Below are 16,123 nucleotides of genomic sequence, written 5' to 3'. Positions count from 1 at the left end.
GGGGTCCAAAGGGGACAAGATGGAGGAAATTGGGTGTGCCTTGTCCTTTTTCTCCTTCTTCATGCCCTCCATGTTTCACTGTGGTGTTGGCATTTTTCTGTTGGTTCAGGCTGGGGACACACTGTTCAACGTAGGTGACAGATATTGGCACGTTATTGTAAATCCAGCACAGGTAGTTTGTGGTATTTAATGTTTGTACCATCCCACTGAGGGCAGAGCCCCACACGCTGCCCTGCAGGACAGAGCTGCGGCAGGGCAGCAGAACATGTTAGAGATAAACAGAATAAACAACCTTGAAACCAGCACAGACCAATTATGGCTTCTGCTTTGGCAGTGGGGCTGACAGACAGAGACTTTCTACAGTCTCAGAATCACCAATACCTCAGATTCTTACACCCCTGTCTGTCTCTTCCTGGACTTCCAAATCCAAGGGTGTTTGGAAAAAAGGAGCTGAGATATCAGGGAGGTGGAGACCCTCACCCTGCCCTGCAGGGGGATCCCAAACCCACTGGAATTTAAGAGCAGGAACCCCGGGTCTAGCTCTGGTTTAAGGTATTATCAGGTAAATTGGCATCGCTGGCAAATGGAGGAAAGCAAAACCCAAAGCAATGAAGCCTGGTGGCCTTAACTCAGCAGCAAAAGGCTGCAAGGCCCTGCTGGGGCTCCTCTTTGCAGGTTGTTGGCTCTCTGGGGCCAAGCAGAGCACGGGTGGGAGCTGCAGCAACGAGCTTGGGGCTTTTTTCATTTACAATTCCATTAGAAACAAAGAACAGGGGCATAAAAAGGAAAAACTTATAATGGAGAGAAGCATGGTGGGCTTGGAGAGGGTCCTTGTCTCCTTGTGAGCAGGGAAAGGGCAGAGCCTCAGCTCCAAACCCTGCTGGAACGGGGTTAAAAAACCTCAGGCATCTTCAGCATCTCCCACAGAGCTGCAGTGAGCCCAGCTCCATCCTGGAATGGCCTGGAATGAGCCCAGCACCATCCTGGAGCCCAGGTTTGGGGTTTCCCAGCTTGGCTCAGCAGCATCCAATCCTCCTTCCCCACCCTCAGCCCCAAGGCTCCCATGATGCCCCCCCAGAGGCACAAGAGGTGTTATTAACACAAATTATTTATCTTTTCTGCTGTGGCCTGGTGCAGCTGCAGCTCCCTGACACTGCCAGAATGCCAGCAGCCACTGCTCCTGAATTTGATGTTTGTAATGAAAGATGTGCACAAGGATGTTTGTAATCGAGACAGGAGGTCTTGACGGGCTCATGTAGACATGGAAATGACAGGTCTGAGTCAGGGTGGGACTGATGGTTAGGAATTAGATGAATATTCTGTGCAAAATGCAAAGTCGGGGGTTTTCTTTGTTGTTTTTAACATTGTTAACACACAAACTCAGTCTGGATAATCTGCATGAAGACACTGAGGGTACATTTACCAACCCTTCTGGGACTTGTTGCTTCTGCAAAGCTGTGATCTCTCTTCGTGGCTGTTCTGTGTCTGGGCTCTATTGGGATTTTGCCTTCCAGGCACAAATCAAGTTAAATATGCCCAGAATTAGATTCACAGCATCACAGAATGGTTTGGGTTGGAAGGGACATTAAAGCTCCTCTCATTCCAGCCCCTACCAGGGTATGAAGCCTGATTTTTATTTCAGGGTTGCCCAGACAAGAACCCAGGAGTTCTGCTGGGCTCTGCCTGAACCTGGGTGTGGATTTTGTTTGTGCTGCTCCCACCCAGCCTTGGAGCAAGCTGGGATAGTGAAAGAGGGATGAAACTGGAGGAGCTTTAAGGTCCCTTCCAACCCAAACCATTCCCATGATGAGGACAAAGCAAGATTCTTTGTTCCTTACAGGCAATTTAATTTCCAAACGAATGCAGCCTTTCTTTAGAGAGAGGGGCTGACCCGTGGAGGCAATTGCACTGAACAATTTACTGATGTTAATTAACTGCTTGCAGCACTAAGCTGCATCAATCCTTCCCACCCCTGACCTTGCAGCAGCAGCACCTTTCCAGGACAGTCTGTGAATACCAAACAGGCATGGAGAGAAGGGCAGGGCACCTCCCCAAGAGCTGCACCACAGGAAAGGTGTGCACAGGGTGCTGAGCCTCAGGAGGAATCCAAGGATTGCAACAGGGAAAGAGAAGCAGGGAAATGCTGCTTTTTGAGCAATTCCTGGAATGGTCCCGGGGCTGGGCAGCCTGATGCAAAGCTGTGCAGCAGCAGCAGAGAACCCTGCAGCAGCAGCAGCAGAAGCAGAGAACCCTGCAGCAGCAGGAGCAGCAGAGAACCCTGCAGCAGCAGGAGCAGAGAACCCTGCAGCAGCAGCAGCAGCAGAGAACCCTGCAGCAGCAGCAGCAGGAGCAGAGAACCCTGCAGCAGCAGCAGCAGCAGAGAACCCTGCAGCAGCAGCAGCAGGAGCAGAGAACCCTGCAGCAGCAGCAGCAGCAGAGAACCCTGCAGTAGCAGCAGCAGCAGAGGGGCAGCAGGGAGGTGCCTGCAGGTGCTCCAGCTGGGGCTGAGGTGGCCTCGCTCCCTGCAGGAGCAGGGATATGTATGAGTAGGGCAGGAGCAGGAGCAGGAATAGGAGTAGGGCAGGAGTAGGAGCAGGAGCAGGAGTAGGAATAGGAGCAGGAGTAGGAGTAGGGCAGGAGCAAGAACAGGAGCAGGGGCAGAAGCAGGAATAGGAGCAGGAGTAGGAGTAGGAGCAGGGCAGGAGTAGGAGCAGGAGTAGGAGCAGGAGTAGGAGCAGGGCAGGAGCAGGAGTAGGGCAGGAGTAGGAGTAGGAGCAGGAGCAGGGCAGGAGCAGGACCAGGAGTAGGAGTAGGAGCAGAGCAGGAGTAGGGCAGGCGCAGGAGCAGGGCAGGAGTAGGAGTAGGAGTAGGGCAGGAGCAGGAGCAGGAGTAGGAGTAGGAGTAAGGCAGGAGCAGACGTAGGAGCAGGAGCAGGGGCAGGAGTAAAATCCCTCTGCCAGGAACAGGAGCGGGAGTAGGAGTAGGGCAGGAGCAAGAACAGGAGCAGGGGCAGAAGCAGGAATAGGAGCAGGAGCAGGAGCAGGAGTAGGAATAGGAGTAGGAGTAGAGCAGGAGCAGATGTAGGACAGGGGCAGGAGTAAAATCCCTCTGCCAGGAGCAGGAGCAGATCCCTCTCTCAGGAGTAGGAGTAGGAGGAGGTGTAGGAGGAGGAGTAGGAGCAGGAGTAGGAGCAGGAGTAGGATCAGGATCTCTCTGCTAGCAGCAGGAGCAGATCTCTCTGCCAGGAGCAGCAGCAGAAACAGAATTTCTCTGCCAGGAGCAGCAGCAGGATCTCTCTCAGCAGCAGGATCTCTCTGCCAGCAGCAGGAGCAGATCTCTCTGCCAGGAGCAGCAGCAGAAACAGAATTTCTCTGCCAGGAGCAGCAGCAGGATCTCTCTCAGGAGCAGGATCTCTCTGCCAGCAGCAGGAACAGGATCTCTCTGCCAGGAGCAGCAGCAGAAACAGAATTTCTCTGCCAGGAGCAGCAGCAGGATCTCTCTCAGCAGCAGGATCTCTCTCAGGAGTAGGATCTCTCTGCCAGCAGCAGGAGCAGATCTCTCTGCCAGCAGCAGGGCTCAGCTCTGGGTGGCACCAGGCACAGTCATGGGCCTGCTCTTGCATAAGATCCCAGCCCTGGGGCATAAACGGCTCTGTTTCTAAGGGCTACAAACAGATCCAGCAGGTAAAATTCCATATTCCCCTGGCAGGATGAAACAGCAGTGCCTGCCCGTGGTGAGTGATGCTCTGCCAGCCCAGAGCATCTGGCAGCTCCAGGAAAGGCGCAGAAATGTGGGGTTCATTCCCAGAGGAATGACCCTGCTGCTCTCTGGCTGTTGTTTTAATTTGTTCTCTTTTGTTCCCATTTCATACCAGCTCCTGTTTGTGAGCATCACCACATCACAGATTGATAAGGATCTTTGGGAGTGAGATTTCTCCTTGGAAATCTGAACAAAACTCAGCTTTCATGACACCAGCACACAATGGTTCGGACTAAAGCCAAGGATTGGAAGAGAAGCCTTTTGTTTCCAAAACAATCTGGTTTTAAGAAATGTCTAGGTTCTGTTTCAAGGCAGAAATGCTTTGAGAGAGTCCTTAATGCTCTCCTCCTTTCTCAGGAGATGAACAAGGTGAGATTTCCCTTGGGACTTGCAGCCAGAGCAGTGAACAGCTGGGATCAGCCCTGGCTGGGACAGAGTGGTCAGAGGAGAGGAGCACAGGGATGAGCACACAGCTTTAACCCAGGCAGGAGCTTGGCTGACCCTTTTATCTCCCCTGTCAGAACTCAAAATGTCCCTCAGACATTTTTGGATGTTCCGGGCCCAGGTCAGAAGCATTTGAGACCCTGGCAGGCAGCTGGAAACAGCTGTGATTTTGGGTTTGAGCCATGGAATGAGTTACCAACCTTGCAGGAAGAACAAGAAGTCACAAAAGTTTAGATATTAGAGTAGAAGTAGTCGCAAAGTAGAGGGAAGAATTTTTGAGTGCTGTACAGGGGGGTTTTGGTTTTGTACATGGGGGTCAGTGGGTTTAAGATGGAGGGATTTGGGCCTGCCCTGTCCTCCCTCTTTCTTCTTCCTTCCCTCCATGTTCTTGGTGATGTTGGCACTCACAGATTGGTTTAGAGTAGAAAAGCACCATTTAATATAGGTAATAGGCATTGGGGAAAAACTGTACCCATGTAACACGTAATGTACCATATAAAAGATAGAAAAGCACCATTTAATATAGGTAATGGGCATTGGGGAAAAACTGTACCCATGTAACACGTAATGTACCATATAAAAGACAGCAGCAGCCCTGGGCAGAGGGGGAGAGAAGAAGCAGTCGGGAGTCAGAGAGGATGTCAGGGTGTGTGTGTGCCTCTGCCTGAGCTGTGAGCAAACCACAGCAGCTCAAGGAGAAAATCTTTTAGATAACTTCAATAAACTGCCTTGAGACCGAACAACAGAGACTGCTGAGCCTTTCTTTGGCAGCACGGGCTGGAGGAGAGACTTTTCCACCACACGGAGCCACCCCTGACCCAGGGTGGGCTTCGGCACTCCCCCTCCTCTCCACACGGTGCTCTTGCTGCCTTTAAAGTCAAACATTTGCAGGTGGAAGTCCCCAGGCCGAGCAGTGGGGCTGGGTGGAACCTCTGCTGCTGCCTGGCTGCCCAGCAAACACGGGAGCACCAGGAATTTCATATTCCCCCTTTGTGCTTGCAGGGAGATTTGGGAATTACAGAACCACGGAACACTTTGGGTTGGAAGTGACCTTAAAGCTCTCCTTGTTCCTCCCCTTGTCACAGGCAGGGCCACCTTCCACCATCCCAGGTTGCTTCATGGGAGACTTTGCCTGTGCTGATCAAATATTCCATTTTCTAGGTGGGACAGACCTGTCCTGGCTCATCCTTTCTCTCAGAACTCTTTGTTTTAAACCCCCCTATTTAGGGGTATTTATTATTTACCCGTCTGCCACATAAATCTGTACCACACGGCACTTTCTGATCACACACAGGTTTATTAGGGACATCAACCACCTCTGTTCCCCAAGGCGAGCAGCAAGGTGTTGGCAGCATCAGCTGGGCCTGAGAGGTGCCAGGATGAGTGGGAGCTGTCCCCGCCTTGCATCTGCCCCATTTTGGGCAGCACTTCTGGATCTGACACCAGCACAGCCTCTGGCCTCCTCAGCTGTCAATTCCTGCAGTTCAAACCTCTTCCAGGTGCTCTTCCAGGTCAGGGCTGGGTGGAGAGCAGAGTGTGGCAGGGGAGGCACTGGGATGTCTGTGCAGCCCTCCAGCCCACCCAGCAGGCAGTGGTGGCTTTGGGAGGCACTTCCACGTGGCAGATGAGTGCTCAGGCCTCAGAGGCTGTGATAAAATTAACAAAAAAAAAAAAAAAAAAAAAAAACCAACCCAAAAAAGTCCTAAAGGAGCAGCAAAGTCCAGCAGTTCTTCCCAGAGACACTTTATCCACAGGCAACCCCTTTGAAAACAAGCCAAACCCCTAATTCCATGGCTTCCCTGTTTTGATGAATCCCCAAATGCATTAAAGCCCTTGCAGGAGAGCACACCCCGTCCGTGCTGAGAGATGCTTTGTATAAATAGCTCATGTACATCTGCTACATACAAAATATTCTGTACACGCGGCGTTCCTCCGTCTGCTGAGAAGCTCCCAGCACCTCTCCACAGCTGCCAGGGCAGGAGCTGGGTTTGGGGTGAAAATCCCCTTTTCCACCAGCCCCACCAGCTATTCCTTCAGCAGCCCCAACTTCTTGAGCGCCTCGCGCCGGTTCTCGTCGGCCGCGCCCTTCGGGGAGATCTTCACGCTCACGGCGGAGCGCGGCGGCCTGGGGAAGCTGGGCAGAGGGTGGGACCTCCTCTTGCTGCTCTTGTCCTTCTCCTCCTGCTCCTTCAGGCCACCAAAGTCCTTCCCTGCCCCGAGGGAGGCGGGCCGGGGGCGGCTGCGGAGGAAGCTGGGGGCCAGGCGCTCGATGAAGGACATCTTGCCCAGGGAGCTGCTGCTGCTCCGGGCGTTCTGTTCCTTGGCGCTGCCCATGGAGCTGCCCAGCCCCACCCCGGAGCGCTCCAGGGTGTTGGATTTGAAGGTCATCTGCCGGATCCCCGGCACGGAGCCCTCCCCAGGCTGCCCAGGGCCGGGGAGCGGCGGCTCCCTGGTGTGGGGATGGAGGTGGGCGCTGGGCTCCCTCCTGTCCTGGGGCAGTCCCAGCTTCTCCAGGGCCTCCCGTCGGGCTTTCTCCTTCTCCTTGGGGTCAAGGTGGCCCGAATTCCCCTTTTCAGCAGTGCTGTCGCTGGCAGGGCTGGGCTGGGAGGTGGCTGAGGCTGGAGGCGCTGCTTTTACCTTCTGGTTGTGCTCCGGCACGGGGCTGTTCCTGCTGGTTTTCAGGATGATGTTTGGGGGCAATTTCCGTGGTTTGGGGGCGGTTGGAGGCCCACGCTTGGCATCGGGCTCCTGAGGGGCCTCTTCCAGTGTGGATTTCTCCGTGTGGCCCCACGCAGTCCAAATCTTGGTCTCCTTGGCTGCCTCCCCCTTGGCATCTGAGCTGCGCGACCACTCCAGGTCATCCTGGAAGGGGTCTGGAGGTTGGATAATCACAGATTTGGTGTGGCTTCCTGTGCTGGCTTGGTCCAGCCTGCCCTCCTTGGCCACCTCCTGGGCAGGTTTTCCTGCTGGCACGGTGTGGACACCTCCTTTGCTGCCAGAAGCTCCATTTGCTGCAGGGATGTTCCTTGGAAGTCTGGAACAATCTGGGCCTGGAGCAGCCGCTGGGGCCGAGCTGGACAGGGCAGAGATGCTTCTACCACTCCTCTGTTCAGCCCCACGCTGCTGATCTCTGCTTGGAGGGGGAGTCCCGTTCCCCAGATCTGGGAAGAGAGGGAGTTGAAGTCATGCTCTGGCCACAGGACACCCCTCAGAATCACAGAATCACAGAAAAACGAGGTTGGAAGAGGCCTCTGAGATCATCAAGTCCAACCTTATGCCCTAACACCACAACTAGACCATAGCACCAAGTGCCACATCTATTTTTTTTTAAACACATCCAGAGATGGTGATTCCACCACCTCCCTGGGAAGACAATTCCAGTACTTTATGATTCTTTTGGTGAACATTTTTTTCCTAATATCCAATCTGTACCTCCCCTGACGTAGCTGAGACTGTGTCCTCCTGTTCTGTCAGTGCTGCCCGGTAGAAGAGACCGACCCCACCTGTCTGCAACCTCCCTTTAGGAGCTGTAGAGAGCAATAAGGTCACCTCTAAACCTCCTTTTCTCCAGCCTAAACAACCCCAGTTCCTCCAAATGTTCCTCACAGGCTTTGTGTGCCCCTCACCAGCCTCCTTGCCTCCTCTGGACGTGCTCAAGCATCTCAACGTCCTTCCCAAACTGAGGGGCCAGAGCTGGACACAGCACTTGAAGTGCTCCCCTCTTCTGGGCCAGCACAGAACTCCCCCAGCTCCTCTGATCCATCCCTGCTGGGAATGGGATCCTTTGGGCCTGACAAAACCTCAGTAATCCGTGTGGTTACTGACACTAAGCACAAGCCCTGCAAGGTATTCAGATATTGTGGAATTTTGAGGCCATTGAGTCGCGGTATCAGAAAATTCTGTGAAATATTCATGCCAAGATAGGACGTGTATTGTGCATATCTGTACTTGAGAACATGGCCTGTATGGAACTATTTTGGGAAAGAAATAAATAGATTTTTATATTTTATGGTAAAATTTTCTCTGCAGAATGGTTTCAAGCTCACCCCGGGGCACAGGGCCTTTCCTGGGCTTGGAGGGCTCCCCGTAGTCGGTGTCATCCGTGGACACGCCACTGTCCCCCTCTGCATCCAGGGAGCCAATGGTTTCCTCCAGGAACATCAAACACTCTTTCTCTTCCACAGATAAATAGTCATAGCTGTTGTCACTCTGGAAAAAAGAAGATAAGGATAAAAGAAGATACATACTACATATATATTTTTATATGTAAATATATTTTATACATATAAAAATATAATATATATAAATATATATGCAATATATATATAATATATAAATATGCATATATATTTATTTATATATATTAGATATGTATATATTAGATATTATATATAGATAAATATATGCATATATTTTTATATAAAATATATATTTAAAATGTATGAAAAAAATGTAGTATATATAAAAATATAGATAAAGTATATCCTATATATAAATATATATGTATTTATTAATTATATATAAATATATACATATATATGAGAGGTTTACCTTATACTGCATATATATAATATATACATCGAAAAATATATATGTAGTATATATAGCATCTATAAACATGTATGAATATATATGTATATATTTATAATAAATATATGTCTATAAGTATATATATAAGAAAGAGAGGTTTACTTTATACTATATATATGAGAGGTTTACATTCTACTACACATATCTATAACTTTATAACTTTATATATATATAAATGCATATTTTAATATTTTAATATTTTAATATTTTATATATTTATATTTAATGTCCAGGTAGTTTAGAGAGCCTGTGACAGCTGCTTGGCCAGTGGCTGCTCAATAATGAGCATTTAAAGCTCCACAAAACTAAACCAGCTCCTCTAAAAATAAGAAATATATGTATATACTTAAAGCCTTTTTTCTATTACCCTACTCTGTGGGTCAGCAGGTGGATTATTCTGAACTTGGGCTTTGGCCTCTAACTTTCAGTTCTTTAAATTGAAATGTGAGCAGCTGGGTAACAAATCTGTAGGTACAGACACCTGTACTGCTCAGCAATGCTGAATCTTAGAAAACTCCACAAACACTGAGGTTTCTGTGCAGGTGATGAACTCTCCTTGTTCTCCCATTCATTCCTGAGCTAGAGCTGTTTAATTTTTGTTGTATTTTGAGCAGCAGGAGGGGTGTTATTGCAATATCAGATATCAAGGTGATTCCTGCAATCTGTCATGAACAAAATGAAGCTCAGGACGGGATGGAATGCACATCAGGTCAACAAGCACAGGGCAGGAATTATCCCAGGTGGAGTTGTTTTGCAGAGACACCTTATCCAAATCTTTTACTGTGCAGTATCACAACCAGTTCTTCCATCCCCATTAAACTCCGAGGGTTTGGCTCTGGTTTGCAAGACATCAAATGGAAAAGCTGCCAGGACTGAGCTGCTCTCACACGTATCAATTATGCTCCGAGTCAGGCAGGATGTAATTAGCCCATCAATCTTGGGATCGGTGTCGGGAGACAAACAACTTTAATGGACAGATAGTGAAAAATTACACATCTACACCCATGGTCCAAACTCATCCCTGCCTTAACTGGGGAATTCATCTGGTGCCAGGCAGGAGGAGCTCAGCTCGCTGTCTCCTCCAGGTGTTGTCACTCTGCTTGGAGCCAGTGTGACCCAGTCACCCAACTGGTCTGATCCCTGCACCCCCGGCAGCACAGGAGCCTCTCCAAGGGGAGGGTCCTCTCTCCAGGGATCCTCTCTTACCAGGGAGAAGATCCCCTCTCCAGGGACAGAATCCCCTCTCCACGGATCCCCTCTCCAAGGACAGGATCCCCTCTCCACGGATCCCCTCTCCAAGGACAGGATCCCTGACGCTGCTGAGCCAGAGACAGGCATTTCAGCAGGCAAATGAATGTTTATTCAAAAGTACCTCTCTCTTTTATAGGGACCATCATGAACATTAATTCCTTGGTGTTATAATAAAAACATTTCACCTGATCGGTACACTGGACTTAGGTCAGTGTGGTAAAACATATCTATAAACAATATGAACGGAAAGCAAGATAATAAATTAGTGTTTACACTCCTCTCGAACTTTTTCCCAGGCTTAGCCTGGCAGAAATCTTTCTCTTTTTCTCTCTGACTGAACTGAGAATATCCACAGATCCCCCCTCTAGGGATCCCCTCTGCAGGGACAGGATCCCCTCTGCACAGATCCCCTCTCCAGGGACAGGATCCCCTCTCCATGGATCCCCTCTCCAGGGACAGGATCCCCTCTCCAGGGATCCCCTTTCCAGGGACAGGATTCCCTCTCCAGGGATCCCCTTTCCAGGGACAGGATTCCCTCTCCTTGGATCTTCTCTCCAGGGACAGGATTCCCTCTCCAGGGATCCCCTCTCCAGGGACAGGATTCCCTCTCCAGGGATCCCCTCTCCAGGGACAGGATTCCCTCTCCAGGGATCCCCTCTCCAGGGATCCCCTCTCCAGGGATCTGTCCTGGCCCAGAGCAGCCCCAAGGGCTCCCCACACACGTGGCAGGATGGGAAGGCTGGGAGTACTCTGGGGCAGGAATTCAGGAATTCACCTGCTCCTGCTGCTGTCTCAGGACCTCCAGCTGCCTCCAAAGCACGGCCAGAGAGCAGATTTGAGCTGACATCTGCCCAAAATCCTTCTCCAGCTCAGAGGGGCGAGCTGGGCTGGGCACCCCGGGGTTACTCACCCGCTGCGAGTGGTTGGAGGCCGTGCTGACCATGCTGTCACAGCTGCCAGAGTTGCAGCCAGCCATCCCCAGCTCCTTCCTAGGCATAGCACGGGCTGCCCTGGAGGTGGGCACAGCAGGAATATCCCGGCTGGAGCAGGAGAAAGGAGAAGCATTAGGTTGTGGGGTTCCCCCTGGGGTGACTCAAGCACACTGGGAGGGAGGAGAGGCAGGCTCTGAAGCTGCTGGATGGAGGAACTGTGCTCCACATTCAGCTGCTGTCTCCAGGAGAAGGCACAGCTGGGCTTTTAAAAATAATTCTTGACGTTTTCCTCAAAATAATTGGGAATGGGGTGTGGCAAGCACATTTCTCTCCCTCTCAGGATTTTTTATAGAGGTGCACAGAGAGAAATGAAAGAGAAAACAATTTCTATTTCTGCTCCTTGTTTTTCCCATGTGGAATGTGTTTGGAGAATTGTTTACCTGGGGTGATTGCTTGGTTGGATTCTGGTGAGGATTGTTTGAGCCTGATGGCCAATCCAATCCAATCCAATCCAATCCAATCCAATCCAATCCAATCCAATCCAATCCAATCCAATCCAACCCAATCCTCCTGGGGCTGGACCCTCCAGAGAGGGTCACGAGTTGTGTTAGAGATAGAGCCAGAGAAAGCAGTATGTAGTTTTGGTATCCTCCTTTTATATAGTATATTATCATATTTTAGCATAGTTATAATAAAGAAATCATTCAGCCTTCTGAATTGAGTCAGACATCCTCATTTCTGCCCATTGGGTTCACCTGCATTTCCAATAATGGGGTAATCTCTGCACAGCCAGCTGGTGTTGGTGGCTCCCTGCTCACCTCAGAGGGGTGGATAAGCACAAGGAAAGCTGTAAGCCCGGCTCAGAAACCCCAGCCCCGACTCATGGCACCTCTTTCCTCTGCCACACCCCGTGCCAGCCCTGCAGCTTGAACTTGTGAACGTGCTGGCCCAAAATGCTGCTGGTTACTCACATCCTTGCTCTGTCAGGAGCTTCCTCCTGGCAAGGAGCTGCCTGTGCCACCCTTCCCAGGGAGGTGTCCCCAAGGAGGTGCCCCCAGGGAGGTGCCCCCAGGCCTTTGGGGCACGCCTGGGTGTGTTTGGGCACAGCCTGTGGGGAGCAGGGCGGGCTGGGGCTGTGCCCAGGGGGGTTCAAGCAGCACCCCAATGTCCCCTCTGCTCACAGCAGTGTCCCCCTGATGGAGCTCAGGCCTCCCATCACCAGTGGGACCCCAGTGTGGCAGCAGCTGCCCGACAAACAGCCTGGATGTGGGTTTCCCACACTGGGGCAGGGTGCCAGGTGGCACAGGGGACAGTTATCCCTGCCCAGAGCTCTGCTGAGCACCCACAGAAGGTGGCATTACGGATGGACGCAAAGCAGCGAGCTTCCAAAATTCCTGGCACCACCAATGAAGTCTCCTCCACGTGCACCACCCTGTTCTTGGGAAGGGAACTGGGCTGTGGGGGCGAGAGGGAGCAGCACAACAAACACCAACACCCCCTGCAAGAACACGGAGCCACGCGAGAGGATTTGCTCCTCGGGAGACAGAGGAGCCCTTTGTGCTGTAACCTGCAGGCAGGAACACACTGCTGCTTTTTTTTCCTTGTAGCAGGATCAGGGAATTAGATCCAGCGATAAGTGAGCAGAACTGGCTGCTTGTTCAGAGCGTTAGACCCTGAAAGAATTCCTTTGTAATTGGAATACGCCGCAAAAATCAGATTGCAACACCCACGCCCTGACAGGTCTAATCCCTCCACGCAGGAGGAGTTTAATATTTCAGTTTCAGCTTTGCATTATTTACTACTTAAGTGACGTTGAAGTAAGTGGTGGCTTTGGAACAGCAGTTCCCTGGATTCTTTGAATTCAGATCTCTTCACAGCCAGGGATTTGAGCTGTCAGGAGCAGAGCTGAGCTTGGGGGACTTCAGGCCTCTGCAGGGTTTTGCTGTGCACTGGAGCATCCACAACGTGAAATTTAGATTTATATCAAAACTAGGATATAGATTTCTAGATTTACATTGACTCCTCAGTAACAGGAGGCTTGGTCATGGTTGTTGTGCTGCTCCTGGCTGCCTCCCTCCCACATTTCAGACAGCAGAACCCTCCTGGGGAAGTGAAAGCTTTGCTGGAATTTGAGTGTGCGGCTGGTTGGGGCCAGCAGGGAGGCATTTTCTCCATGAGGATCCCCCCCAGCACCAGTCCACTAAAGAAATCACTTTCTATCATTGAAACAGCATTCGCAGGGACCTCAAGCAGCTGCCAAGGCTTTGGCACCCATCGAGCCCCAGCTCACGGAAGGCAAAGTCCAGCCCGAGCCCACGGGCGCTGCAGAGGATCTGCACCAAAACAAGAAGTTCCTTTTCCTGTCCATTAGTTCTCCGATGTGATTACAGCTCCAGCACACTCATCCAGCTCGGGAAAGGGGAAAAATCAGTGTTGAAACCCCCAGTTTTTATGACTCAGAAGGATTTTAGTTCCTTCTTTGCGGTGAGTAACAGCCAAAAACTAAAAACGCAACTGAGCATTTGATTTAAGAGACATGGTACTCCAAAAGCTGTTTTATAGCTGGGATTCAGTGGTGCAGCTCTCTTCCCCAACTAAAAACATATCTGGAAGAAGGTATTTGTTACCCAAATCCAAAGGCCAGGTCCCTCAGCTCTTGTGGCCGTTGCCATAACTGTCCTTTAAAAGCCATCAAAGAGGTGCCGGGTAGCAATTAATGTTAATTGCTTTAGAGAAGAGGCTACTTTCTTTCAGCCAGCACCACTCTAAGCTCTTCATCCCCGGTTAGAACACCTCGGTTTTGCTGTCTGGGGGGCAGAGCAGCCAGACCCCTCCAGCCTGGGAAAGGCTTTGTCCTGGCCAGCCCCAAACACAACCCAAAGCAAACCCCCCTCTGCAGGCACCGTCCCAGCTCTGAGCAGCCCAGGGGGATGGATCCCAGCTCAGGGGCAAATCTGAATTTCCTCCTATCTCAACAGGTAAATGAAGCACCCCAGTTTCCCCAACTTTCCTCCCACCACCACGACCTCGTCCCTGCTGAATTCCCCACCACATTTTGAATCCCCCACCACATTTCACCCTTGCAAAGCAGAGCCCTGCAGGCAGCCAGAGCCCCCCACCCCTCACCCGCAGCCCATCCAGCAGGAAAAGTGCAGAAAGCAAAGGACAAGCAGGGCCAGAAATGATTATTAATCCGTTTTTGTAGTTTTACCAGGCTATCCGTCGTTCCGTGCTGCCTTGTCCCGGCCGTGCCTATCCCAGGACTTCTTTGCTTTTCTGGGCTAACCAAACACAGCCGGGTTACACATTAACTCCGCTCCCGCTGCAGATAAGGCTGCGCTGGCCAGGTGGGTGCTCGGACAGCAGATCCAGCCCCTCACCTGCAGCCAGGGCGAGTGGAATTCATCCTGTTCCTGTTCTTCAGCCTGGATCCCGGCGTGCCCGATGCCCCAAACCCTCCGTGCCGTGCCCCGGAGCTCTGGCTGGGCTGGCAGTGCCCGGGAGCTGCGGGCAGCTCCGCTCGGTGCCACCCCGCTCGCTCAGTGCCCTGCTGTCCCCTGCTGTCCCCTGCTGTCCTGGGCACGGCTTTGGCCGGAGATTCCTTAATCCGCCAGCCTGTTCTGCCGCATAGCTGCTCGCTGACAGCGGCTGAGCCCGAGCCCAGCCTTGCGCACAGTAATTATCCGTCCCGGGCTGGGCGTTCGCAGCCTCGCCCGCCGCGGGTTCCTTCCCTCGGCTGCTCCGAGCGGGGATGCCGCAGCTCGGCTCGGAAAACAGCCTGCGCTGGGACAGGCTGCTGCTTGCGTTTCGCCACAGCTTCCCACAGGCCAAAAGTTTGCTGCCGTGCAAAGGAAGGTGGTTGTAAGGACGGGCAGAAAGTGTTTAGGGAGGTGGTGCAGGAAGGGGTGCCCAGGTCTGCGCAGATCCGAGGCTCCTTCTGCCTGTCCCGACCTGCAGCTGCTTTTGCCCCACTTGGCACCATTCCCTGTGGGCACCAAAACCCTCTGAGAGTTCCTTCCCCAGGCAGCCTGAGGTCAGTGCCTGCAGCTCTGCTGAAAGCTAAAGCCCCCCAAGATGCCCATCAGGCTCATGCTCACACCGACACCTTCTCAGAACCTCTGCTGAGGCATTTCTCCAGCAGCATCTCCTGCTCTGCCCCTGGTACCCTCTGCTGCCTGCTCCAAACAGGGGCCCAGATGTCCCCACCCTGTGCAGGGTGACACCGACCCCCAGTCCCGACAGAGCTGCAGGGGCAGGCAGAGAACAGCAGAGCCTCCTTCCTACCCGGCTTTGGGCTCTGTTATGAAAATTGGAGCTTTTCCTGCTGATTAACAATGCTTTGGCCATTCCCCACAGCAGCATGGGCTTGTACCTGCTTGACAAGGTGCTGCTCACTGCAAATTTACAAACACCCTGCAGGAAATTTCCAGGGCTGACACAGCTGCCGGATTCATTCATATTTCCACACTCCAATGACTTTTTTTTTTTTTTTTTAATTTGTATTTTTAGCAAAAGGCTGTGTTGCCACACATGTTCCCTGCTCCACAGAACGGGGAAGTGGAAACATCAGCTAATTAAAGCCAGGGGAAGATAGAGGGAGAGGAGATGATCCAGAGGCTCCCACTGGCAATGCTGAGCCCAGCCAAGTGCTGTTCCAGAAGGGAACGTGCTGGAGAGCAAATCAACAAAGCAGAGGCTGCTGAGAGCCCCAGCCAGCCCCAGCCCTTCTGCTGTCCCACGCTGGCCTGCAGCAGGTGAGGGATGGGGATGCAGCCAGAGCTGCTGGAGCCTTGTTACAACCAGGGATTGAGGGCAGGATTGGTGCCAGTGCTTCAGGAGCTGTGCTGGGTGGCACGGCATCGACAGAGTTTAAACGTGGTATTCATTAATGAAGTGGGTTTGGTTGTAAATTAATGCATTCATTTTAATTTGAAGTGGAAGCTTTTGAGCTGTGTGGGTTTTGTCGAGTTGTGCTGAGGCTGCTCTGAGAGAGGGAGGAAAGCAAAGCTGGGGTAATTTTGTTATTGCCCTGCCAGCAGGGTGTGAGTGAGCAGCAGAACGGGGCAGGGGTGTCCTGACAGCAGCAGGACTCCAGTCTGGGCAGTCCAACAGGCAGAGCTGGCTGCCAGCAGCCCCGTGTGGTCAGG

The 16,123-nt window shown here is 51.9% G+C and overlaps 1 protein-coding gene across 2 annotated transcripts; it reads right to left on the bottom strand.

The window, feature by feature from the left end:
• Positions 1-5,480: 5,480 nt before the first annotated feature.
• On the bottom strand, positions 5,481-14,942 carry C26H1orf116 (chromosome 26 C1orf116 homolog). 2 transcript variants are annotated; one of them, XM_072918876.1, is made up of 4 exons: positions 14,357-14,942; positions 10,955-11,084; positions 8,250-8,412; positions 5,481-7,364 (listed from the first exon to the last, which is right to left on the bottom strand). In XM_072918876.1, the coding sequence occupies exons 1-4, from the start codon at positions 14,380-14,382 to the stop codon at positions 6,229-6,231; spliced, it is 1,455 nt and encodes a 484-aa protein (XP_072774977.1). In that variant the 5' UTR covers positions 14,383-14,942; the 3' UTR covers positions 5,481-6,228. The 2 variants fall into 2 exon arrangements, with proteins under 2 accessions (XP_072774977.1, XP_030147607.4); XM_030291747.4 differs by having other exon boundaries at positions 14,188-14,932.
• Positions 14,943-16,123: the final 1,181 nt, after the last annotated feature.

The sequence above is a fragment of the Taeniopygia guttata genome, chromosome 26, assembly GCF_048771995.1.
Source record: "Taeniopygia guttata chromosome 26, bTaeGut7.mat, whole genome shotgun sequence".
Taxonomy (NCBI): Eukaryota; Metazoa; Chordata; class Aves; order Passeriformes; family Estrildidae; genus Taeniopygia; species Taeniopygia guttata.
Note: the sequence above shows the minus strand (reverse complement) of the source record. Positions and strands in the feature narration are given on the sequence as shown.

Coding starts and splice junctions, on each gene's coding strand:
- C26H1orf116 (XM_072918876.1), bottom strand. CDS start 14,382: ATGAATTCCACTCGCCCTGGCTGCAG. Junction 8,413..10,954: donor CCTCCAACCACTCGCAGCGG/GTGAGTAACCCC, acceptor TCTTTTTTCCAG/AGTGACAACAGCTATGACTA. Junction 7,365..8,249: donor GAAAGGCCCTGTGCCCCGGG/GTGAGCTTGAAA, acceptor CTCTCTTCCCAG/ATCTGGGGAACGGGACTCCC.